Consider the following 25,733-nt stretch of genomic DNA (forward strand, 5'->3'; position numbering starts at 1 on the left):
GCCTCCTCACCGTTCACTCAGATACTTACCATATACCATTATAGATAAATCCTTTAGGTGTATTAGATAACAAATAAGTCCTTGTTCCTGTGTTTTGTTGCCAGAAAATGCTTTGTTAAAGCTGCCAGATCTGCTGTTATCAAGGGTAGAAAGCTGAGTAATAAGAAGAGCTACTTCTTTGGCCAGGTTGAGTTAATAGAATTTTCTATTGATCAGATGTTGTTGAGGAAGAGGATTGTTTGGTCCATACATTGACCAATAGGCTATAGATTGAGTCATGAGTGGCTGAGCTAGCCAGTGTACTGCCCGTGTATGTGCATCTTGTATAGTATAAAGAGGAAACTTACCAATTGCTATTCTTTATTAGGACTATTATCAGCAGTGCACCCCCTCCCATTTTTCTGTCTTTGTGACTTGAAGAATTTTCACTAAGTATTCTGTATTTCAGGCTTGGAAAGCACACTGAGCAGGATTTTGGGAGGTGGACAAATACTCGTGGCCAGGAGAAATTGTTTCCTGTCAAGAGAGGGGGACCACTTCCCACACACATAGTGCACTGCTATAAGACTTACAGAAAAAACAAATAGTGGTAAGTACATTTCCTCTTTATAAACAGCAGTCAAACAAAGTGCAGGTATAGGATATATTATTCAGAATGCTTGTGACCTGGGGTTTTCCAGATAAGAGATCTTTCTGTAATTTGGATAACCAAACTTAAGTCTGCAAAACATAATTTAAACATGAAAGAACCCCTATACAACTGATTGCCTCCAATATGGTTTCATGCAGCTTCATTACCATCAAGTACAAGGTACTGTTTTATTATTACAGAGGCAAATGAAAGTTTTAAAAAAATAGAATTATTTGCTTAAAACAGCCTCTATGGAAGATGGACTTCCCAATTACCTTACCACCCTAAAGTTTCCCATTTGCGTTTGCTAAACCGAATTCCCTCCATTATCGGTTTACTTCACCTATTTACTCCTTTATATAATTTACTGGGCAGCTCCTTGGATATGTACCAAGTGGTAAACTTGGAAGCATAGCCTACTTTTTGTTGCTTTTGAAGAGGCAATCGAGGTCATTTATCAACAGTGGTAACATGTACACCTGAGCAGTAACCCATAGTAACCAATGAGTGATCCGTTTGGTTTTTTTTTTGAAGTCAGGAAACATTTTGCACAATATGATAGGTGACGCCCAAAGTTTTGAAAAAATGTTATGAAAAAGTCTATCCCACTGCTCTCTATTAAAGAGTGGCTTAAAACCAGTCAGAGTGGTAGGTAAAAGCATAATTACTGGAGATAACAAAATATTAGACACCCCCTCATTATAATCGCTTACCTGAGACCATGGGCTGATGCTCATTTTCACTTAAAACTGCACCAGCCTTGGGTACTACTGTAGGAGAGCCAAGTCACAGTCTTCTTCCAGTTTTTGGGTCCTACCTGCACAGATGAGAAACCAACTTTCTGCTTCTAAGTTTGACTTTTCACTCTACTGTAGATGCACACCCAGGTCATAGAGAGGATTTAGGAAGCAAAAGGTGACATGGTGTTAGTAAAATAGTACGTAGCTGGTGCACTAGCCCAGGGTCTCAGGGAAACATTTTATTATTACAGGGGACTGTCTAACATTTTGGCACACCCCAGTGATTATACTTTTTCTTTAAACTACTGTCTCTAAACCAATGGGATTGCAGGATTGTCAGTCCATAGTTACCATACGTGTAATAGATCGATACATAGATTGAGTATAAAGGATGAAATCAAGCAAACTGTTTACCTTACCTTTAGGAAAACTTTTGATTATGGGGTGAGATTTGTTATTCAAAAGTGGAAGTTAGGAATGTCAAATAGAAAATTGGTGTCTGGAAGTCTGCTGACGATTGTATGGGAAGTGGTGAATGACTATTGCTTCCTGCATAACAAAACAGCTGTGGATATGAAAAGTCCAAATGAAAAACCCATTCTGAGACTCTGATCAGTCTAAAGAGAACATGATTTTTTCAGTTTAGAACAGCCCCTCAATTATAGCCTTTTTAACCAACCTGACAACAGTCTGCCCTATTGCAATGTGATTGACAAGGAGCCTTATGAAGAAGTCTTATGAAGTTATTGGTAGACACAGTGTACCTTATTATCCCAGTTGTCCTCTTACTTTGCTTCTTCTTAGGCAAGTCAGTTACCTCCTAAGAAACGAAGCATCGGTGTTGCAATTTATTGACCCCCTTGGATTAAGGGCAAAGTACTGCATAAAACATCTGTGTGTCATCTTTTGCTTAGGTAACAAAAAAAATATGTCTGCCGGAATTTGCAGTGAAAATATTATCCATTTATTAAGCAAATATTACCCATTTACAAAAACTGGTGGCATATCCTTTTTCTTCAACACTCACTGGATACTAGAAAACTTAATGTCCCCAGCCAATGAGATTCTATTGCCCTCTATGTTTTCTGCTCTAAGACTAGTTTTCTTTCTACAGGTACTCTGCTTCATTGCTCCCTTAATAACTTAATAACTATATACATTGTGCGCTCTTGTGAGCAGGGCCCTCGGATTCCATTTTTATTCTTTAAATCGTTTGTTAAATTATCATAAGACCCATTCAGAACCAGGACTTAAAATTGTACGACCCATGTTTGTTATAATTAATTAATGTAATTACAGAAGAACCATGATTTTCCGTTTCTTAAGGGACCTTGGAAAAAAAACAGGAAAATCCAGGAAAATGTAAAATAAGGGAAAAGTGTTAAGGACACATAAATGTGCAGGATTTTTTTTTTATTTGAAACAGAATTACTTTACTGAGTTATTTCACATGCTTTCACCACATTCTTGTGTCTTATGCTCGATCCCTCAATCTCCAACAAAGCTGTCCATTCCTATTTGGAATCCACAGCCTGCATGGCTAATTAGCAATTCCATTACACGCATGTTGCAGACTAAACTGATTTATGTGCAGCCATACATCTAAATGAAATGCTAATTAGCCATGCAGGCTGTGGATTCCATATATGTTCGGTTTTAAATGGGGTGGCAACCCTAAGCGAGTCACAAGTTTCAAACGTGTAAACACTAGGAGGCCCATTTATCAAAGTCTGAATTTATCTCATTATTTTCTGAAAAATACCGGGTTGAGCTGTCAAAAGAGGGACTATCCCTCTAAAAACAGGACAGTTGGGAGGTATGCTTCTCCCATTGACTTATATGCAACCTTGACTGTTCTGAGATGCCGGATTTTCGGATTCTGACTTTTTCCTTCCTCTGGGTTTTTTTTCCACTAAAAATCTGGATTTTATAGTAAAAGAACACAATTTTTTTTGCCATTCGGAATTTAATAAATAACCCCTTAATGTAAAAGGGTTTTTATTGATAAAATAGAGCGTTTGGTAAGGGACGTAAAACCTGGGATAACAAAATGTAAAACCCGGGAAAAACTCCTATTGAAATGCAGTAGAACATGAAGGAACCGTGGAAAAACAATGTAAAATCTGTGAAAATGTAAAACAAGGTTACATTAAATCGGGGTTCTACTGTAATGTAAATTGATGCATAACTTGTTGGTACTGTATAAACAAATGACGATGATGATGATTATGACAACTAAATATCTTGACTGCAAGAGTGATTCATTTTCCTTTGTAAATTAACAGTGTGCAGTGCGCCAAAGACAGTAAAGTATGCAAATGATATTGAAGGGAAATTTGAACTGGATTCTGTGGTGAGATACACATGTCTGGATGGCTACAAAAGGGAAGCAGGCACCTCCAACCTGGCAGTATGCATGCTGATCAATGGGACAGCCCAGTGGAATTATGGAAGCACATCCTGCATCAGTAAGTAGAAACAGAATTCACAAAATAGCCACAAATGTTCATCCAACCAATAATGGGCATGCAGTTCAATTGAGAAAAACTTATCTCACTGTTATTCACATGAAAACGCTATGGGATAAAACTGCAATTAAATTAGAGCAACGTTTTCACTCCTCAAATTGAATCTTGTCCATGAGTTTCCATGTAATAAACAGTGAGATAACTTTTTCTGAATTGAACTGAATTGAATCTGGTCCAAATGCCTTAAGTTATTCCAGTGCTATGATGAATCAGAAGGATGTAAAAACTATAAACATAGGTCCCCACAATATTCATTCAAAAGTACTCCCACCCCTAATTAATTAATAAAGACATTTTGAGACTTTTTAGCACAATACCCAATACTGTATAAGCTATTTTTTCTGCCTATACATTCCCACTGAATAAATTGTGGAGAGACATTTCTATATTATTTCTGCTCTAACGGGGGCTGATCTTTCATACAAACACCAAGCTATAAAATGATGGTTAAGTGATTTGTGTCTCATGTATGTTGTGGCAGACAGATCCCAACCATTATCTTAAGAATATGGTTATCAGTTGGTTTGTTGCTGCTGTGTAAAAAGTGGAATGAAACAGTGATCTTGCTCATAGCAACCAATCAGATTTTTGCTTATGTTCCCTAGCTGTTGAAATATAATAGCTGATTGGTTGCTCTGGGTAACATCAACCGTAATGTTTCACTCCACTTTTTGCACAGCATGATAAATAGACCCCTTAAAATAATACTGACACTAAAAAACTACTTTTTAAAATATGAATGTTCATTGTTTTGTGCTAAGAGGTTTGTTTTTGTAAGTTATATCGTTTGTTTCTAAACCTGACTGTTTTGCCAACCTGACTGTCCCATCTCAGCCTGTCAGTAAGAGATTCTAATACTAACGGACTCCTGCTGCACAAATATGGCAGCCCCCTCATACAGGAACATGGGACATCAGTCAGGCAATGTAAAAGCTTTGTGCAAATACATTATGGCAAAGTTATAAGTAGCTTTCAAAGGCAATATTAGGATAGATGTAAACAATGTTTAATTTCAGGTGTCAGTATCTCTTTAATATAGTATGTCTAAGCAATTTTTTATATATATTTTTTTTAATTATTTGCCTTCTTCTGACACTTTCCAACTTTTAAATGGGGGTCACTTACCCGGGCAGTCAAAAAACGATAGCTCTGTGAGAGTACAATTATATTATTATTACTTTTTTTATTCATGTCCTCTCCTATTAATATTCAAGTCTCTGCCTGGTTGCCAAAGTAAATGGGCCCTAGTAAACAGATTATTACTGTCTACACATACTAAAAGCTAATTTAAAGGTGAACAACTCCTTTAATGTTATCCATTAAATGTTACCCATCTTATCTACAGAACGAGAACTGTTTGTTTAAACCCTATGAGAAATGCCATTCCTCTATGTCAGAACTTTCTGCATAATAGGTTCCTGTATAATGCATAGCTGTATATACAGTATATAATATTTAAATACATGAAATAAGAACTGACAATGTAAAAAAACAATGGAACACTTTCAAACCATGTTTTTTTTTTTTTAAAAATGGCATTATTGTAAATGGGCTTGTTATTTGATGCCTTTTCTAATATTAATATTTCTTGGTGTAAAATGTATTATTTGCTGTACTAAAATAGTTCTACATGCCCGATGAATGGACATATAATTTATATAACAAGAGAAGCTTTTAATGAAGTTTTGTTTTTCTTTTTGTTGTTGTTTTCAGCACTTCCACCTCCACCCCCAGCCTCCTCCAACAGTCCTCTCTTAAAACCTACTGCATTCTCCCCTTCAGGTATGGGTTAACTGTCATATATGTGAGTTTATGCACCTATTTGGGGGTAAACTTGTTTTTTTGTGCCCACTTTTAATAGCAATGTGCAAAAATTATCGTTTGTGTTCTTAGAGTGGGGAAGCACTGAACGATGTATTTTTTTGTGATGGAATATTGTTTGGCACCACAGGTAAACTCTGATGTACTATCATGCCCAAATGACTCATTCTTACAGATGAGTAACTTATTAAAACTTACAGTATGAGTAACTTATGAGCTTTGCAGTTGGTATTGCTATTGTTCTGGTGGTTGTAAACTGATGGGTGCAAAAAATTCATAAACATGGGAGTTGCTGTGTAGGTATACAAGTTGTTGTGTTATATACTGTACTTATATTAAACATACTTAGTGTTGTTGCTCAGTGAGCTTTAGGAACAGTGGGTTTCTGCTGGGGTATGGAGTCCAGTGCCATGTACTGCTGGCCACGAAGGCTACTGTTTAATATAATTCTTGTGTGCAGTATAATCAGTAGCACAGGGCCATGCAATATTCCACAAGGAGGCTGCTGATTCATTTTATAATATCAGATTTACAGGAGTATATTGTACTGTATATGTGTTTGATGAAGTGAAGTATATACTGCTGGAGTGATAGAATACTTAAAGCCATCCTATATCAATGAAGAAACATATTTAAAAAGATTGTTGCTTCCAGAACAAAACCCTTTGTTAGGGTCAGGGCACACAGGCAGATCCAGGGAGATTGTCAGGGAAATGACAAATCTCCTCTTCTTTGGGGCAACTAATCTCCCCGAACTGCCACCCTTGCCTTCCCGCCAGCTAAAATGTAAATCGCCGATGGGATGGCACTCGGAGCGATTCGTTTTCTGAAGTCGCCCGCATTTGCCTGACAAGGAAACTTCGGAAAACGAATCGCTCCAAATGCCATCCCACCGGCGAGTAACATTTTAGCTGGTGGGAAGGCAGTTTGGGGAGATTAGTCACCCTGAAGAATCACCGGGCGAGTAATCTCCCTGAGTCTGCCTGTGTGCCCTAACCTTATAGAAATACTGTAAGGATGTTTTGAGTCTGTTGCCCGTTGGGGCGGGTGGCTGGGAGCACTATAGAGAGTGCAACTGAACTATTTTTCTCCCTCTCTCTTGCACATTTTAACTGTTTTTTTTTTGCTTGTGTTCTTTTCCTCTTCTCATTTCTCCATCCATAATATCTCCTTCTAGGTCTTTGTTGGCCTAGAGCTTGTTTTCTCATCTTATACTCTTTCAGACAACCCAGAAACATCACTGGGTGTTGCTTGTATACAAGCCTTAACCATTATTAATTATTCAGATTCTAGTGCATCAACATCTACAGATCATTTTGGGACATCTGAAGAATTTGACTTTACAGTTCCGTCAACCACAGAGCAGACACAAGAGAGGGCCGAACCAAAGGAAGTCACAGCTCCTGGAAGTACGAGCACAACTGGATATAAATACAGTGACCCTACTACAGAGAATGATGTTTTATCAGGCAAGTCATTTATGTATTTTTTTGTTTTCAAATCTATTATGTGCATAAGTATTTGTGTATAGAGAGTAAGTAAGGGCTTGGGTATATTCATGTAAGTGTAATAGTGTAAGTGTGTATGTACCGTATGTATCTCTGTTTGTCTGTATTATGTGTGCTGCACAATATGTTGGCGCTCTATAAATATATGTTAATAATAATAAAATAATAATAAGTATATATATTGCTATACTGCATGTGTGTGTGTGATTGCCTGACTGTCTTAATATTACTTTCCATATATGTGTCTATGTGTAAGTATAGGCACATTGAAAAAACGAATAAAAGAATAACGGTTTCACTCTGAACTCAAATCCAAATGAAGGCAGCTCTCAGTAGTGTAGAATCCTCAGCTTCACACACACACCAATCAGGAAATGCTTAAAAAAGAAAGATAGCCCACAAGGGAAAACTCCCATAGTGTATCACTGGTATGGTATAATTTCAAGGTCTCAAAATCCTCTTACCAATTAACAGGGAATGTAAGTACAATATATTAGATAAGGATATATATAATATATTAGATTAAGGATCGCTTTTCGAAAGCCAACTTGATTCCTCAGCATTTCAGCATCAGCAGTAGTGTGGAAATGATTCAATCAATGTGGAAAAAAGATAAAAATATACAATCATGCAATACAATGGTTAATGATGTATCAATAGTTAAATACTCACAATATGAATAAAAGTACAAGCAAAAAGAACACAATTTTTTAATGTATGACGCATTTCATGAGGCTCCGTCCCACGTCATCAGTGTCAGCGTCTTTAAAGCACAAACAGTTACCATGAATTGACCCCGGCAACCACTAAACATATATGTTACTACAATAAAAAAGTGCACAGGTGCATATAAGTGCAAGTGGTTGCTAGGACCTTGCCCCAGCAACCACTATAAATGTGTTACAATTTATTTATAACACATTTTTAGTGGTTTCTCCGTTGGTTCCCTAACAACTGGTTGCTGGTTTGGTGTTGGATAGCTCCTGTTTGGGGCATTTTTCCAACTGTTTTTTATACCTTCATTTGGTTACCACTGCACAGTGTTTGTTAGGTTGGCTTCCTAGCAATCAATTGCACTTTAAATCTTTTGTTATATATAAAAATGTATATATTTTCGTGTTATTTGCAATTGTAACACATTAATAAACTGTAACACATTTATATTGTGTCTGTGAGTATCTAGGCGGGAGGGAGAGCACCGTGGTGAACCTTTATTTGATATATTGTAATCTCATTCCCTGTTATTTGGTAACAGGAATAAGGGTAGAACTACATGGTGCGTTTTAGGTCCGATCCGACGCCACACAACGAAACGCTGCCGTAATGTAAGAAATAGAAATGTTGAATGAAGTTGCAGCATGCATACGACATGACAGATTGGGTCGGATGCACGCTGCGACTACATCAGATATTCCTGCAACTAACCTTATCCTCGTCACATCCGACTTGATGCCAGTGTTTCATTGCATCCATAGAGACCTTGTAATTATACCATTGGTGATACACTATGGAAATTTTCCCTTGCGTGCTCTTCCTTTTTTTAAGCATTTCCTGGTAAGTTTAGGCAAGTCTAGGTCTGCATTAGTCTGGCCATATATGGGCCGACATAAGCTCCTGATCTGACCCCTCCAGACCCTATTGGCCCATGTATGGCTACCGCTGATAGGCCTACCCAACTTTTATCTGAAAATCAACCATATAGTGATCAGGCAGTCCATGCAGAAGAGGATCTCATCGGCATGTTGATGCAGTCATTTCCTGACAGATCTCGAAATATTATAACTACATACATAGTTACATAGTTGTGTTGAAAAAGACCAAAGTCCATCAAGTTATAAACCCACATAAAACATGTTGCTGAAAAGAACACAAAAATGTACTCCTTTCTTTCCCATCAACATGAATGGGAAACACCAAATGACATTTAGATTTGACTGTATGCTCATATCAAAAGACCTGAATCATCTTAGTGATTATACACTTTCATCATACATATGTATATAGAACCATGTGCTTTTATGTCACCAGTGAGCTTTGGAATGTCTACTGAAAATGATGTACATAGAAGGCCACAAGATATCTCTCAACCAATTGAGATCTCACCTTCTGGAAATTCTATTACACATGGAACTTTGGAACAGAGCACTCCCAATGGACAGAGCACCGGAACGTCAGGCAAGCAGCATGTGCATTTATTGCACACCATTCACTAATATGATATAATAATTACTATTACCCTCTTTTTGGATTGCCTCTGACGGCCTGGACTTCGTTCTTTTATTTGTATATATTTTTACAGACAGAAAAAATAACGTAGAACAGAAACATCTACACTGTATTTATTTCGATATGTTTGTCTATAGAACCAGAAGCCTTAACATTTCCAAGAAGCACTGGGACTTTTGCAGAAATTGATGCTAAAAAAGGAATGCTAACTACAACAGAGCCAGAACAACTTGTATCCAATCCCACTGAATTTACCACTGAACAGATTCCTAATAATCTAGGTAGGTATTGTACATGTGCCTTTCTTTTTCTTATTTAATATGTCTTACAGTACTGTGGGCCAACTGCTGCACCATTTTTTGTGTATCTCAATATGATTTATATGCTCTGAATTATTCCATGTGCCAGTGTTCTAAGCATTCATAATTTTCTTATACCTGTACTCTGTCACAGCTCCTCTTGTACATTTACAGCAATTCTTATTAAAAATTACAAAACATTTTTCTTGGCAGGCATAGAACAGAAGCCGTCGCCGGGGTATATCTCAATAGGTAAGACGTAACTCCAGCCATCGCCCCAGCTCATGAACTCATTTGCTATTCTTAAGTGCAGAGCATATTCACTGATATCTGCCCTAATTGAAACATTATACACAAGCATTTATGGCTAGATAATTGGTTTTAGTTGTGCCTAGACGCACTCAATTTTGTAACAATAGTGGACATAACGGAAGCGTCTATAAATATATGACCATATCCTACACACATGCTGAACTATATATCACAGTCAAAGTTACACTACAGGTTTGATGATACCACAAAAAATTGCATTGTGAGTACAAAATGTGCTACTACTTTGCACTGAATTGATTATGGGTTTTTTTTTCAGGCGTTTCAATTGTTGCCTCCATCATTGCCATTTCTTTGATCCTGTTTTTAAAATACAGGCAAGTATTTCTTAACTCATCTCATGTTCAATCTATTAAGGGGGTAATTTATCAAAGGTCGAATTTAAGTTATTTGAGCTTTTTGTTAGACCTCGAATGAACTCACACCTCAAATAATTTCTAAGTTAAGAAAAAACTTGAATGGAAAAAAAACCTGAATCAGTAAGTTTGGGGTTAACAACCCAAAAAAAAACTCGAATTGATCAAGTTTTTGGCAAAAAGAAACCCTTGAATCGCTCAAATTGATTGGGTTCCCCAACTTCTTGCTAGCCTGACAACTGGCGGATTAACCAGTTAAAATTATCTAATCTACTAATCATCCCTGATCTGGCGTAAAACTGCATACACTCTGGGGCCGATTCACTAAGGGTCGAATATCGAGGGTTAATTAACCCTCGATATTCGACTAGGAACTAAAATCCTTCGACTTCGATTGACTTAGATGGCGAACTAGGGGGTCGAAGTTTTTTTTAAAGAGACAGTACTTCGACTATTGAATGGTCGAATAGTCGAATGATTTTTACTTCGAATCCTTCCATTCGAAGTCGTAGTCGTAGTCGAAGGTCGAAGTAGCCCATTGATGGTCAAAGTAGCCCAAAAAAAACTTCGAAATTCGAAGTTTTTTAACATCGAATCCTTCACTCGAAGTTAGTGAATCGGCCCCTCTATGTTTGCCCTAAAAGGGCTATTGTGTCACACTCCCATGATGCGAGGGGCTGAAGTCCCTGTAGCTTCGTGGGTTTTTTCTCCATTAGCTCAGGCTTTTGTCTTCAATATTGCTCTGTGTGCCATTTATTTGCTACTAAAAAAGAAGGGTCTTGATTTATATTACAATTGAGGTTGATTTGAATACAAAACAATACAATCAAATGATAAGGTAGCATTTCATTTTAAGGAAAGAGATATATCTATTAAATATATATTATAAGATGTAGCTAAAATCATTACTGAAATTCAGTATTTCTTAACCTTTATATCAGGGACCCAATGGTTTGCTTAGATTTAGTTTTGCACTTTCTTTATTTACCCATCTCTGCAGAAACTCAACTTAAAGGGGTTGTTCACCTTTAATTTAACTTTTAGTATGTTATAGAATGGCTAATTCTAAGCACCTTTTCAACTGACCTTCATTTTTTGTTTTTTATAGTCCAAGAGTTATATGCATTCCTCACCTGACTCTTTCCTCTTCAGGGGGTCAATAACCCCATCTACAAAACAAATGCTTTTTAAGGCTACAAATGTATTGTTATTCCTACTTTCTATTACTTATCTTTCTATTCATGCCTCTCCTATTCATATTTCAATCTCTTATTTAAATCAGTGCATGGCTGCTTGACTTGTTGCTGAAACAGAAAAATGGAGAGCTGCGAATAAAAAGCTAAATTAAAAAAATGAAAACCAATTGCAAATTGTCTCAGAATATCACTCCCTACATCATACTAAAAGTTAATTTAAAGACGAGCAACTCCTTTAAACAGCACAGGGGGGGGGGCATACGTCAAGAAACCCTGTTGTAACTGAATTTAGGAAAATAAAGCCTATGTATAATTTTTTTAAAATTTTTCTGGTTTTGCAAGTAAATTCATTGTATGACCATATTCCTTTTTCCACAGGCATCGTGCAGTTTACAAGCCAGATTTAACGCAGTCAGCGCACAATCTGCCATTTGATGGTTTTTCTAATGAAGATCATGAAATAGAGCTGGAGTGCCTTAATAATAGGGATTCTATTACCTTATTTCCCAGTGCTGATGATAATACAGAAGAAGTGACATATTTGTAAGAAAGTTTCAAGACTCTGTGTAGAGGATGATTGTGTAAGCAATCCAAGCCAGATTCGATTCTTACAACGGTCTTCTGGGTTCTAAACAGTATTGACATGAGTTTTAGTAATATGGGACAGAAAAATATAAATATGAAGTATTGGAGTATCTGTGAATGTACCAATATTGTAAGGTACACATTTACAGTGGTACAAATGTGAAATTAGGGCCATCCAACAGAGACAAAAAGCACATTAATATATATAATACCAAAGTGTATCTAATAAGAGAGCATTTTTACTGTCCCACACTTGAGATGGCAACTATTAGCAAAAAAAGGGAATGCCTAGGTGAATACTGGACTAAATGTGTCACATGGAGTGGCAAATAACAGCAAGCTTCTTGGGGCTCAAGCAGTCTCACCACTAGACTACAGTCACTACTAACCTAATAATACAGGTTGAAACAGTAATTAGAAGGGACCCTATCACGGTTTTTAAACCGATTCCGTCATTTATAGCAGCAAATAGCAAATAGTAAAAACCTCTATCGTTGAAAGCAGTGCTCTTGGTGTTCTTGTTATACCCATCCATATAAACTACAATACCGTCCATAGACTTCATAGACATTTGTCACGCTACTAGATAAAGAGCAGTTACTGTGACTATGACTATGATTGTATCGACTACTTGCTCCATAGAAAACAATTTTGAATGGTGGCCATAGATGTTTATATGTTAATAAGAACTTTTTTTACTATCGTAGGACCGGAAACGAATGTTTAAATGCACAATTTGTCCATCAACAAAAAACGACCATTTCAATCGATATTATCTAGTTGAAGGTAGAAAACTGTAGCTGCCTGATTGGCCCTGCAAACATTGGATAATGGATATATTCCTTGTGAGCAATGCAAATTTTCTAACCTGAACCTGACAAAAATCATTCATAGATCATTTGACAGATTTGTTGGATCGCATGAAAATTGGTCAAAGAATCACCAATGCCGCCTTAAGGATCCTGAAGTGGCAGCAGCTGATTTCCTGCAGCGATATATAGAATGTGGACCTGCTACCTAACCTAACTACAGCCTTACCCTTTGACCTCCATTAAACTGGAAGTGCTGTTTTTGCCAACTAGTAATATCATCAGAAGTGGGAAGTGGGGCAAAGGCTTAAAGGAGTATAACTTGCTATATATCAGATCCCCGACCCAAAAACACTTACTAGTTACCTGGTTTTTTTTTGCAGGCAACCTAAAGGTACCCAGCTTGCTACAGAACTCTAGTGCAGAGCACTGAAACCTGTTTTATTTTTAAATGATTGGTAACACCATGCCTTAAAATAATTTTATAAGTAATGATCACTTAGGAACTAAATTTACTCAAAGGGGAGTTAATATAACAGTGTCCTTTTTCCCTGTAAGTGCAAATGCAGGTATTTTTCTCTCATTTACAGGTTGATTTTGTTTTTAGTACTAACCTGGCATGCATGCTTTCACTTTAAGTACAAAATCAATTCTGAATCTCCCCCTCTTTTTTTTTGCCAAAACCTTGCCTGTTCTGAGCTGGCAAAACCTACAATGACCTTGCACTAACAGTTTTGCTTGTGTGGCAATATTCTTTCAATCTTTTCCGATGCAAAAATATTTTACAAGAAATTAGCAAATTGCAGAGAGAATCAATTTTCCATGCGCAAAAGACAAAATATGTTCATTTTTGCTGTTACTAGTACTTTTAGTACAAAAAGTAGTATTGGTAAACCAAAAAGAGAGTTCAGAAAAAGGGACAACACACGGTGACAAGGTCTGTATGAAGCTCGTACGATATTTATTTGTTTTGTATCAAAACTCTTCATAACTTTCAAAAAGTTTTTTTCCATTGAACTCAGTGTTATGTACATACATTCTGCAATTACAATGCATAATCTGGCGGCTGTAAAGAAACTGTAGCATTGTATTGTTCTGTGACATCTTATATAAAAATGCAGTGACGGAATCCTAGTTTTTGCTGTGTTTTTCCAGCACAGTAGAAAATAAATCCGTTTGAACACTCCCTCCTTTGTTAAGAACTAATAAAAATGAATACTAATGTAATAAAAATATACTGTTAGTGGGGTTTGGGAAATAATGTATGTTATGTCTGTCACACAATATTTATGCATGTTTTTTCTGTGAAAATATTTTTGGCCATTTAGGTATATAAATATAATATTTCACTTATTTTCTCATGTATATCTTGTCATTAAAAGCTTTATACATGATAAAACAAAAACATAAAGGAACAGGTCTGTATATAAACTAGGGGGCTAGTTTATGTACCCAATCTCTTTGCCAATCCAGAGGGAGCCCAGAGAAGGGGACTACATCAAATCTAACAGAATACTTGTTCTTTTACTGGCATTTTCTGAATCAGCAGCTTCCAACTGAACTTTTAAAGGAGAAAGAAAGCTACCAAGGCAGTTTATTGCCAATAGATTAGCCACAACAGTGCAAGCCATTTTTATTCTTTAGAATGTTTTTCCATACCCAAGTAATGAGCTCTAGACAGTCTCTGTTTGTGTAGGATAGCAGCTGCCATATCATTTGGTGTGACATCACTTCATGCCCGAGTCTCTCCCTGCTCACTCATAGCTCTGAGCTCAGGTGATAGGATGAGGGAGAGGAGCAAACTGAGCATGCTCAAGCCCAAGCCCAGGAGGTTTAAGCGGAAAACAGGAAGTCTGATAGAGAAGCCCATGTGTACACAATAGAAGGAAAGAAATGCTGTGTTTCTTTTGACAGAGCAGCATTACTTTGAAGATTTACTGGTGTATTTATATAGAACTTTCTGATAAAGCTTACTTAGTTTTAACCTTTCCTTCTCCTTTAACACCCTCAGGCTTAAAGTGGGTGGTTCAGTTCTGATTGATTGAAACACTGATCTGCTTGGATAAATGTTTTCATTTTAAAAAACACTCCAGAATGTTTCAGGATAAAGGGTCTTTCTGTAATTTGAATCAATACTTTAAGTTTAAGTCTGCTAAAAAATCATTTGAACATTATAATAAACCCAACTGGATTATTTTGCCTCCAAAAAGGATTCATTATACCTTCATTGGATCAAGTACTAGGTACTGTTTAATCATTACAGAGAAAAAGGAAATCATTTTTAAAAATGTGATTTATTTGATTAAAATGGAGTCTATGGGAGATGACAACAGATCCCATACCTGTATTTACTGTCTAGAACATTTTCCGGTCAGTGAGGGAAGCATTAAGAAATGGAAAAAAAAGAACACGCTGTGATTCCTGTAGGATCCCCTACTTTAAATTTTAGTTAGTCCTCCACTAAATTAGAGGAGGGTTCACTGTAGATATAAATGATTGTGCTGGGGCTTCTTGAGGTACACATATGGCAAATTATTTTCAGTATCGTTAAAAGCCAATACATATACAATACAATTCTTGTATGTTTCAAAAGAAACTTTGCATGGTGACTCAATGGGATGCTACTGGGGATACTTTAAGGAATGAAAATATATATATATATATATATATATATATATATATATATATATATATATATATATATTTTTTTTTTTTTTTTTTTTTTTTTTTGAATAATGACAAAATTTAATTTCAAAAAACTTTTCAACTAAAAATAATTAAGGATTTTTCAGTGGTTCCATTTGTAAATGGAATTGCTTTTGTAAACGGTATCTGTCTATTACCGTTCCCTTATCTCCTTTTCCTTACTATGTATATTATTGAAAAACTGGGATTAATAGACAAGATGAAGGGAAATGACAGAGCCATGCAAGGTTTTGTGAAAACTGGAGTCTTGGATAGAGAAGAGCTGATTTAAGACACATTAATCTTGCAACAGCCTGAAAGTCGTCTTGCCTTTTTCCCCATTCTTCAGCTGGGTGGATGGAGAAAATATATACTAGAACCATTTTATTTTTTCCAGTTATTCAATGACAGCATCACACTTTCCCTGGGCTTGCTGATCCCTTTGTTTCTTTAAAGGAACAGTTTAGTGTAAAAATAAAAACTGGGTCAATAGATAGGCTTTGCAAAATAAAAAATATTTATAATAAAGTTAGTTAGCAATTGATCCTTAGCATGCAGCTTAGATTCAAAAGAAAACAGTTATGACCCCCCCCTTCAAGTCACTGATTGGTTACCAGGCAGTAACCAATAAGTGGAAACCAAGAGAGCTGCAAAGCAGGAAGTAGTGTTCTGGCTATTATGTTAGACATCCAGTCACTCCAGCCTTTATACATTACATATTTGGCTAACTATATTAGAAACAGTTTTTATTTTGTACATCCTATCTATTTACCCAGTTCTTTTTATACTGAACAATGCCTTTAAAATTAAGTAGAATACATGTTGTTACGTTAAGTAACAATACATAAATATATTTTTGCGACATTCAGGAGCACACCTAGTTTTAAAAAGTTTAGAATTCAGTAGTAGCTCTCTCTGATGACATCAGATAGGAGTAGGCAGAGCCAGGCCAATGCATAAGTGTGCCCAAACCAAGCCCCCAGCAACACCGGTCTCCCCCACTGTTCCTAGCACCTCTCCTCTATCTCTTACATAACCAATGCCACTGCTGAAAGCAGGGCCAGAAATAGCAGAAAGGACATGTGAGTAAGGTGCTAGTGACCCCCACCATTGTGCCCTAGTCACATGCCTCTTTTGCCTACCCCTAGTTCCAGCCCTGGGAGTGGATTCTTCAATAGTTACATCACTGGAGAGGACTGGATATGTATACTGAACTTTTGGGTAGGAATGGACCTCAATAGAAGTTTTGCCCAGGACTCACCACTTGGGCAGCACTTCTGCCTTGCTGCACTGGGGCCCTGAGTTTCATTGTGGTTTGGGCACTCTCTGCAGGGAGTTTGTATCTCCTCCCAGTGTCTGCATGGGTTTCCTCTGGGTACTTCAGTTTCCTCTGGCTACACCAATTTCCTCCCACACTCCAAAACCTTACAGAAAGGTTATTAGATTCCTGATTAAAATTAACCATAGTGCGTAAGTGTGATATGGACTTATTATTATTATTATGAGTCAGTGTCACATACTGTAAATACCAGAAAGTAATTACATGGGCACAAACCCATCTGATCCACACATCAATTCTCCAGTACACATTTAGGCAAGTAGTGTTCATCCAGACATAGGTCATACTGACAGCTGGTGAAGTGCGATCACTCCAGAGATCACCCTTTTGCTTCAGAGACAATGGCAGCTGCTTCCCACCACTCCAGGCAATGCTTGTTGTGGTCATGTTGGGTCCCCATGAATAGTTATTCTGCAATACACTTTTACCAGTAAGTGTTCCAACTAAGGGGCACATTTACTAAAATGTGCATTTTCTCTTCACCACATTCGTCTCACTTCGCCAGGTGTATTTTCATAACACATCTCCATATTTACTAAAAATTGTAGGATCACTTTTTCAAGAAATTTTTGGTGAATTTTCTCTGCGAAAATTCACCAGTATATTTCTCCATACAATAGTAGTAGGGAAAATTCTTCGGAGATAAATTACAGGATTTTCACTGGCGGAATGGTGCGAAGTTCTCTAGCTGAGGTTTTGCGCTTGTGAACTGTCCTCCTCGCCATTTAGTAAATAGGCAATGTCATGGCGAATTGTCTTTTTGGTGAATTGTCTCTAAATATCCACAAATCGCCCCTTTAGTAAATGTGCCCCTAAGGATTTTTACATTTTAGTAGAGGTATTGCTACACTTTTGACCATTAATGTGTCCACATAATTTTGGTGTAATCTAGTTAAGGGATCAGAGCCAAACATAATATTTTTCCTCTTTTCAGTGAAATTAAGAAAAATATTCTAACTAAGTAGAAAATATTGGTTGCTTTCTTATACTTACTTATTTTATTATTTATACATATGTTTTTTCTGAGAACAAATAAAAGTAATTTTATATATATATATATATATATATATATATATATATATATATATATATATATATATATATATATATATATATATAAATAAAATGTACACACACAAAAGTATTTGTAAAAAGAGAATTCCATGCTGATTGTGTAAAATCTTGTATAAATGGCCATTCCTGGTCTGTTAAGTCATGTAAAACACTGCATGCGGTTTATATCTTATTGCACTTTTCTGGAGATTAAGCTAAACAAGAAAATGATTGGTTTTCCTTTGTTATTTTCTTAAAAAGCTTCTAAAAGCAACTGAAAGTTTCTGGGAAGTATCACATTTTCCACACTATGGGTCATGGATTTTACCCGTTCTGGACAAGCCATCAAGGAAATGAGTGGTCCAATCCGCTGTTGGGCACAAGAATGGCAGATATATCCTCCTTTGTCTTCAGATTTGTCACCCTATATAGATGTTAAAAAAAAAATCTACCTTTAAACTCTAAATAACAGAGAGAGAGAGAGAGAGAGAGAGAAAAAACAACACAGACTGCCTGCATCAATCATTAAATCCTCTGCTGAGCCAAAGACATAGTTACATATTTAAGTTGGGTTGAAAAAAAGACCAAATTCCATCAAGTTCAACCCCTCCAAATGAAACCCAGCACACATACATACATATATACATATATATATATATATATATATATATATATATATATATATATATATATATATATATATATATATACACACACACAGTGTCGGACTGGCCCACTGGGATACCAGGAAAAGTCCCGGTGGGCCCAGGTGTCAGTGGGCCCTCGTGCTGCTAAACATTTGGTATATTTCATGGCCATTCCCTATTTTTATGAGTACAAAGAGGCTAAATAGTTGGAAAAATAGAGTATAGTATGTAAAGAAAAGAGACTAGGAGAATAGAGGTTGAGTGAGGAGAGGAAGAAAATTAATACTAAGAGTGGGCCCATGGTCTAAGATTAATTGGTGGGTCCCTGGTCAAAGGTTTTTGGGTGGGCCCCTGGTGACCCAGTCCAACACTGAATATATATTCATTGTAGATTTGTTATCACAATAGCCAATGATATTACTTTTTCCAAGAAATAAACCAAGCCCCTCTGCCCTCACTGTCAAGAACTACCAATACTGCTTTGAATCAAAGTTCTTTTCCTCTAGTCTAAAGGGGTGACCTTACACCCTTCTCAAGTACTGGAGCCCAATGTATGCATACAATGTGTGCACTGTATACTCCAGATGAGGCCTTACCAGGGACCTAAAAAGAGGCAAAATTATTATTTCATTCCTTGAGTTAATGCTCTTTTCTATATACGACAGAACTTTATTTGCTTTAGTAGCCACAGAATGACACTACCTGGAATAAGACAACTTGTTATCTACAAAAACCCCTAGATCCTTCTCAAATAAGGAAACTCCCAACACTCTGCCATTTAGTGTATAACTTACAATTATATTATTTCTGCCAAAGTGCATAAACTTCCATTTATCAACATTGAACCTCATCTTCCAGCTTGCTGCCCATTTTTCTAATCCAGTCAAATCACTCTGCAAAGTGGCAGCATCCTTCATGGAACCTATAGTTCTGCACAAATAGAAACAGTACTTTCAATGCCCACCTCCAGGTCATTAATAAACAAGTTGAAAAGCAAAGGACCTAGTACAGAGCCCTGTGGAACTCCACTAACTAATTAGAAAATGCAAAACTTTTGTATTTTTTTTTCTCCATGTTTTAAGGGGGGTTAGACATTGCAGGCTCTGTGCAGTTTATTGTATCCTGCTGTTATATGGTCCTTTACTACAAGCAGTCCCTCTGTTTCTCCCTCTGTCCCATGCCCCCCCCTCTTTACCTTCCCCCCAGGAGGTATTCAAAGTATCCACCAGGGAGCCATCTTTCCTTTGTTCTCTAAAGACCTTGTGGGTTTTTGCTCAACTTCAGGCATTGAAGGTAAATGGCTGATGGGCTAAACTGTTCTAGTATAGCCCCATCTGAGTGGCACAGGGATTTGTCAATCATCCCTGGGAAGGTGTCCCTGCTTTTGGGAAAGCCCTTGCGCAGCCTCGCCCAAGTTAGTCTAAGCAGAGGAAGCAACCCAGACAACAAGATGTGCAAAACTAGGATTAACCTAAGTGGTAGTTTCTGAATATTTTTCACCTTTTCTTTACTGTACTGTATATGAATTTATATATTACTATTTGTAAATAACTGTGTGCTGATGAAAAGTACCTCCAATTTTATCCTTTTTGGGGGTTTCATAGTAACCCCCAGCTATGAATATTCACAGTTTTTTGGACAATATGAATGGTCACACTGTATTGTTTGGACATTAACTTTGGAGTACTTAACGAGTGGAAGAAGGAATTACTTGGCAGCATTTACAAACTAATTACACTAATTTACAGGGGTGGAGCTGTAAGGTGGGGTTGGTTTTATAAGGTGTGTTTGTAATTTTGTACCTTCACTTGAAAAAGGATTCTTGTGATCCGAAACATGTTGTGATATAATAAATATGTATTTGTGGCAGAGTCTGAGAGTTATGTGCTCCATCCATACCTATGTTCGCTGAAATTGTCTGTGGGTCTTCTGGTGTGGCCTGACTGGAGAGTGAGCACGATACACAGGTGAAGGTGATTGAACGAATTTGCTGAAAGCTAGAGTAGACCTCTTTGAATTAGCCTGGGAGTATTGGTATTTTTTATAGTACCCTTTTATTTTTGCCCACTTAGTATACCTGGTGGACTGAACTACCCCCCAGTTTCGTCACAGGTACTGGATCAAATGCTGTAGCAAAGTCTAAGTAGATCACATCCACTTCCATCCCAAAATCGAGGTCCCTGCTCACCTTCTCATGAAAAGAAATTAGTCTGGAAAGATCTATTACGCAAGCGGACATATAACGAAAATAAAATAATCAAGGTAACATGTAGCAGAAAATAACAGGCACTAAATGTATCATATTCCGTGGGAACTGACACTGATGTTGTGGCTAGAGTAAAACGGGACACAAAAACACCCCAACCACCAATATGCACATCACAGCAGCCCTCGATCAACATGGCTATGCTATCTATGTGAAGCTGATCCAATGCTCCTGCACACACTGCAACGAGTTCTTCCAGAACAGGATCATCAATGTGATGTCTGTAGAAGGTTGTTTTTATACCGCTCTTCAAATTCACACAAAAAGATTAGCAAAGGCAGGTGCAAACTTTGATCTGATTTCTGTGCTGGGTGCTATACATACCACTAATCTTAAAATCAGTTCACCTTTAAGTTAACTTTCAGAATGTAATAGAATTCCTATTCTTAGCAACTTTTTAATTGGTCTTTATTTTTAATTTTATAGTTTAGTTACCATCTTCTTTACAGCTTTCAAATGGGGGTCATTGACCCTGGCAAGCATAAAACTGTTTCTCTATGTTACGTATCTTTCTACCATAACCCTCTCGTATTCATATTGCTGCCTCTTGAACAAACCACTTCCAGGTTGCTAGGGGAAACCAGATAGCTCCGGAATTCCAGACTGTAGAGCTGCTGCACAAAAAAGTTAAATTATAACTATATAAGTTCATTATAACTATATAAAAATATATTCAAAACCCACATAAACCCACAGATATTAAATGAAGACCAAATGCAAAAGCTATCAATGACTAAAGGGTACTAAAAGTTTAAATATAATCTACCCCTTTCAACCAAATGTAATTGAGAGTAACTATCATAGCCCATACTCTGGGTGAAAGTGAAACTGTCTGTTGCATGAATCGCTGCCAATATTGTGGGGAATTACTGTAACAAACTCAACACCCACTTCCTGACAAGAACAGTCCCAATGTTTTAGATAAATAACATTTGGGGTGTGAGAAATTGTTTCACACCCTCAAGCTAAGAGAGGAATTCTTGATACAGCGTTGTTGTCTAACTCAAACGACAGGAAGGACCAAACAGACTGGGCACAACTCTGTAAGGAACAAAATCTGGTGTAGTGTTTTCAATTGTTGTTAAAGCACCCTGTGATGGAAAATTAGAAATTAAAAATAGAAATCAAGAAATGTTTTGATAGAGTGGGCTTCCCTTTAAAGAGACCTTTTCTGTCCGTCCCAAAGTGTGTGCAAACGGAATTGGTGTTCTCTAGGTCCTTCACCAAGTTCTGGTAAAATTGTCTACTTGCAAGGTAGTGGCAGTTATATCACATGTAGTTTGATTCCCCGTATTCTCCTCTCCTCTGCCAACCACCGTTAGGCTCCCAGGTAAGAATACAAAAATTGCATAGTACAATAACGTTTCATTAAAAAAAAAATTTTAAGAACATTTAAAATTACACTCACATTTGTTTGTAAGGTTTTGTCACATATAAAAATCTAGGGGGGGTGGTGGAAGCACTCTTAAAGGAGAAGGAAAGCTACAGAGGCATTTTATTGCCAATACATTAGCTGCAAAAGTGCAAACTAGAATGCTATATTTATTCTGTAGAATATTTTACCATACCTGAGTAAAAAGCTCTAGAAACTCTCTGTTTGTTTAGAATAGGAGCTGCAGTATTAATGTGGTGTGACATCACTCCCTGCCTGGGCTTAGATTACAGTAGAGAAGGGAGGGGTGGGGGGAGAGGAGCAAACTGAGCATGCTCTTGCCCAGGGCAATGAGGTTTAAGCTGAAGGCAGGAAGTCTGATACAGAAGCCCATGTGTACACAATAGAAGGAAAGAAATGCAGTGTTTCTTTTGACAGGGGACTCAGAGCAACATAACGTTGGGGGTTTACTGGTATATTTAGATGGACCTTTCTGATAAGGCTTACTTAGTTTTTACCTTTCCTTCTCCTTTAAGGCTAATACAAAATATATTTAAGTATAATGGACTTCCCTGGGCCCCTGTCTCATAAGTAATTCAATATAAATGCAAATGCATATGTTTACAAAACAGGGGTTTTTAGTTACAAAGTTATGATCATAAAGTTGAAAAGCCACCATATCACGTCAAGGTAAACCCCATATGGCGGTCCCTAACTTACTTAACTCAGGTCACAATATAAAAAGCTACTTCTCTGCATAATAGCATTACCTGTACACAATGTGTGTAGATTTTTGTATGTTTGTCTCAAGCTGTGGCTCAGCTCAGTGTGGTTTTTTAATAGCACCCCATACCCACCCCTTTATAATAATGGTGGCCCTATGCTTTTAAATATGGGCGTTGGTTTGAGCAATCTCTCTCTCTTAAAAGCCCTTGCTGGCGGGGGAGGATTTAGCTTTCAGATTGAAACCAATGCACAACACACGTTGTGTACAGGTAATGCTATTTGCATTTATATTGAATTACTTATGAGACAGGGGCCCAGGGAAGTGCATTGTAAGTAGCACTTCCATTATACTTAAATATATTTTGTATTAGCCTTAAGAGTGCTTCCACCACCCCCCCTAGATTTTTGTCACATATAGGCAAGTCTTTCGGCAGTATCACCAGCTGTAATACAAAGGAGGAGGTTGTGCCGGCGTCTCTCTCCCTCATGGTGTTCTCTCTGTGGCCTGACTGTGACGTCACTTCCGCTTAGTGTGAGTGTAATTTTAAATGTTCTTAAAAATTTTTTTTATAGTAAAACGTTATTGTACTATGCAATTTTTGTATTCTTATCTGGGAGCCTAACGATGGCTGGCAGGGGAGAGGAGAATACAGGGAATCAAACTACATGTGATATAACTGCCACTATCTTGTAAGTAGGCAATTTTACTAGAACTTGGTGAAGGACCTAGAGAACACCAATTCCGTTTGCACACACTTTGGGACAGAAAGAAAAGGTCTCTTTAAAGGGAAGCCCACACTATCAAAACATTTCTTGATTTCTATTTTTAATGTCTACTTTTCCATCACAGGGTGCTTTAACAACAATTGAAAATACTACACCGGATTTTGTTCCTGCTTTTTTGTTCTCTCCATTTGCTTTAGGCGCTGTTCTACAAGAAATGGAATATTTTTCTTCTTTTTTTTTGGACATTTTTGCACAGTTGAGAGACTGAAAGAGAACAGCAGGAGGGAGATAATCTAAAGGGCTAACTATTTCTTTATTGTTGTATACAACTCTGTAAGGGCTGTAGTTATAACAAATGGGTGCTTCATACAAAGTTTTTTTCAAAAAGTTACTATATTAGAAGTAAACAACCCCCTTTCATCAGTCCACAGCTCATTATTGACTAAACCCCACATTTAGGGCCGCTCAAAAAAAGAGCTAGAGTGGTGCATCCAGTCTGAATGCTGGGTGCTCTCTATCACCTAGAACTGGAGCCTACCCTGCTTGATACCTCTCTTAGACACCTCCTATTGGGTTAGCCCAGTATTGCTTCATGTCCACACATGGAATGTAGATCAGAAGGTAGCTGTGATGAACATACTGGGGGATTAGGATTTGAGTATTTGTATTACCAGTTTCATCAAATGCACAGCACCAGTGTCAGGTCCCACTGAATTAAATATATGTGCATCTGTGGTTCTGGCCATCTGGAATATGCAATGCACCATATGGGGACTGGTGCTGCCCATTGATTTATATCTAATTAATATTGGGCAGCCCCTAAATGTGGCCATGCAGCCTGCCATTTACTTGAAAGGGATCACCATTAGTGACAGGTAGATTTCAGACAGAACACTTAAATGAGCAGATTTCAGCTGTGAACAGAATAGGACTTTAAGTGCTTCTGTATTAAAACAGGGTAAGCAAAACTTTCTGCCATGGGGGTCAACTTTGGGGGCCCAGGCTCCCAAGCAACAAACTGGGGTCTCCCCCTGGCACATGGATTCGGAGACACCACTAGCTACCACCCTCTCTGCCGGCACCTACCAGATCCTCTCCCAAACAGGTAACTTAACCTCGTTATTCTTAAAGGAGGCATATTGTGTAAAAAATAAGAATGTACCAGTGCGTTATACTCATTTAGATATCGAAGAATTGTGCTTAAAAAAAGTAGTGTTTCAGGCTGATTTATTGAATATTTCTGCAAAAACCCTAATAATCCGTCCCTTCTCTTCCACTTTCTGCTCCCTGAATTCCCAGGCTGTACAGGGGAGCCGACGGCTCTCAGCTCACTGCACTATAGGACAGGAACCAATCAGCAGCTAGCAGGACCTGATAGAGAACTGAAGCCTGTCTGTGCTTGTGTGACTGCAGGGCTGTGATTGGCTGTCCCCCTCCTACTGTGCTTCTGGCAGGGACTGTTAGGACACGCCCATCCCTCATTTGAAACAGGGACCAGAGAACATCTATAGGGAGCTCCAATAAAGGGGCTATTTTTAAAGATAATATAAATTTTTAGCACCATGTAAAAGCAACACCAAATATTACTCATAATTGCCTACAAAACTAGTTTTTTTTTGTGTATTGACTAGCCGTCAATACATTTAACAAATTAATAATTCCAGCTACTTTTTCACATCTGATCTCCAATTGCCATGAGTGATTTCAGCATTTATGAGAGGTTTTTACCCAATAACCGACTGCCCAACTTCAGAATTCATACGGCTACTACTCAAAATTCTCTGTAACTTCATTACTGTTCTACTCTGCAAGCACTTTCTAGGCTGTCAGAAACAGCATTATCTTAAAGGGATCCTGTCATCGGAAAACATGTTTTTTTCAAAACACACC

At 37.5% G+C, this 25,733-nt stretch overlaps 2 protein-coding genes across 12 annotated transcripts in view; one reads left to right on the forward strand and one right to left on the reverse strand.

The window, feature by feature from the left end:
* Window positions 1–13,092, forward strand: part of LOC108710597 — a 28,738-nt gene extending 15,646 nt beyond the window's left edge. The window contains exons 2-10 of one of the 2 annotated variants that reach the window (XM_041586577.1): window positions 449–589; window positions 3,657–3,839; window positions 5,613–5,681; window positions 7,007–7,189; window positions 9,257–9,403; window positions 9,592–9,735; window positions 9,967–10,005; window positions 10,343–10,400; window positions 12,014–13,092. In XM_041586577.1, the coding sequence (XP_041442511.1) occupies window positions 3,788–3,839; window positions 5,613–5,681; window positions 7,007–7,189; window positions 9,257–9,403; window positions 9,592–9,735; window positions 9,967–10,005; window positions 10,343–10,400; window positions 12,014–12,182 (861 nt within the window). In that variant the 5' untranslated portion in view covers window positions 449–589; window positions 3,657–3,787 and the 3' untranslated portion in view covers window positions 12,183–13,092. The remainder of the gene's footprint in view (window positions 1–448; window positions 590–3,656; window positions 3,840–5,612; window positions 5,682–7,006; window positions 7,190–9,256; window positions 9,404–9,591; window positions 9,736–9,966; window positions 10,006–10,342; window positions 10,401–12,013) is intronic. The other variant, XM_041586576.1, reaches the window with a different exon arrangement.
* A 5,103-nt stretch (window positions 13,093–18,195) lies between these two features.
* Window positions 18,196–25,733, reverse strand: part of fbh1.L (F-box DNA helicase 1 L homeolog) — a 37,948-nt gene continuing 30,410 nt past the window's right edge. For 9 of the 10 annotated variants that reach the window (XM_041586582.1, XM_041586584.1, XM_041586581.1 and 6 more), the window contains one exon: window positions 18,196–18,530. In XM_041586582.1, the coding sequence (XP_041442516.1) occupies window positions 18,360–18,530 (171 nt within the window). In that variant the 3' untranslated portion in view covers window positions 18,196–18,359. Of the gene's footprint in view, window positions 18,531–19,547; window positions 19,684–25,733 lie in introns of all 10 variants that reach the window. The other variant, XR_005966311.1, reaches the window with a different exon arrangement.

The sequence above is a fragment of the Xenopus laevis genome, chromosome 3L (genome assembly GCF_017654675.1).
Source record: "Xenopus laevis strain J_2021 chromosome 3L, Xenopus_laevis_v10.1, whole genome shotgun sequence".
NCBI lineage: Eukaryota > Metazoa > Chordata > Amphibia > Anura > Pipidae > Xenopus > Xenopus laevis.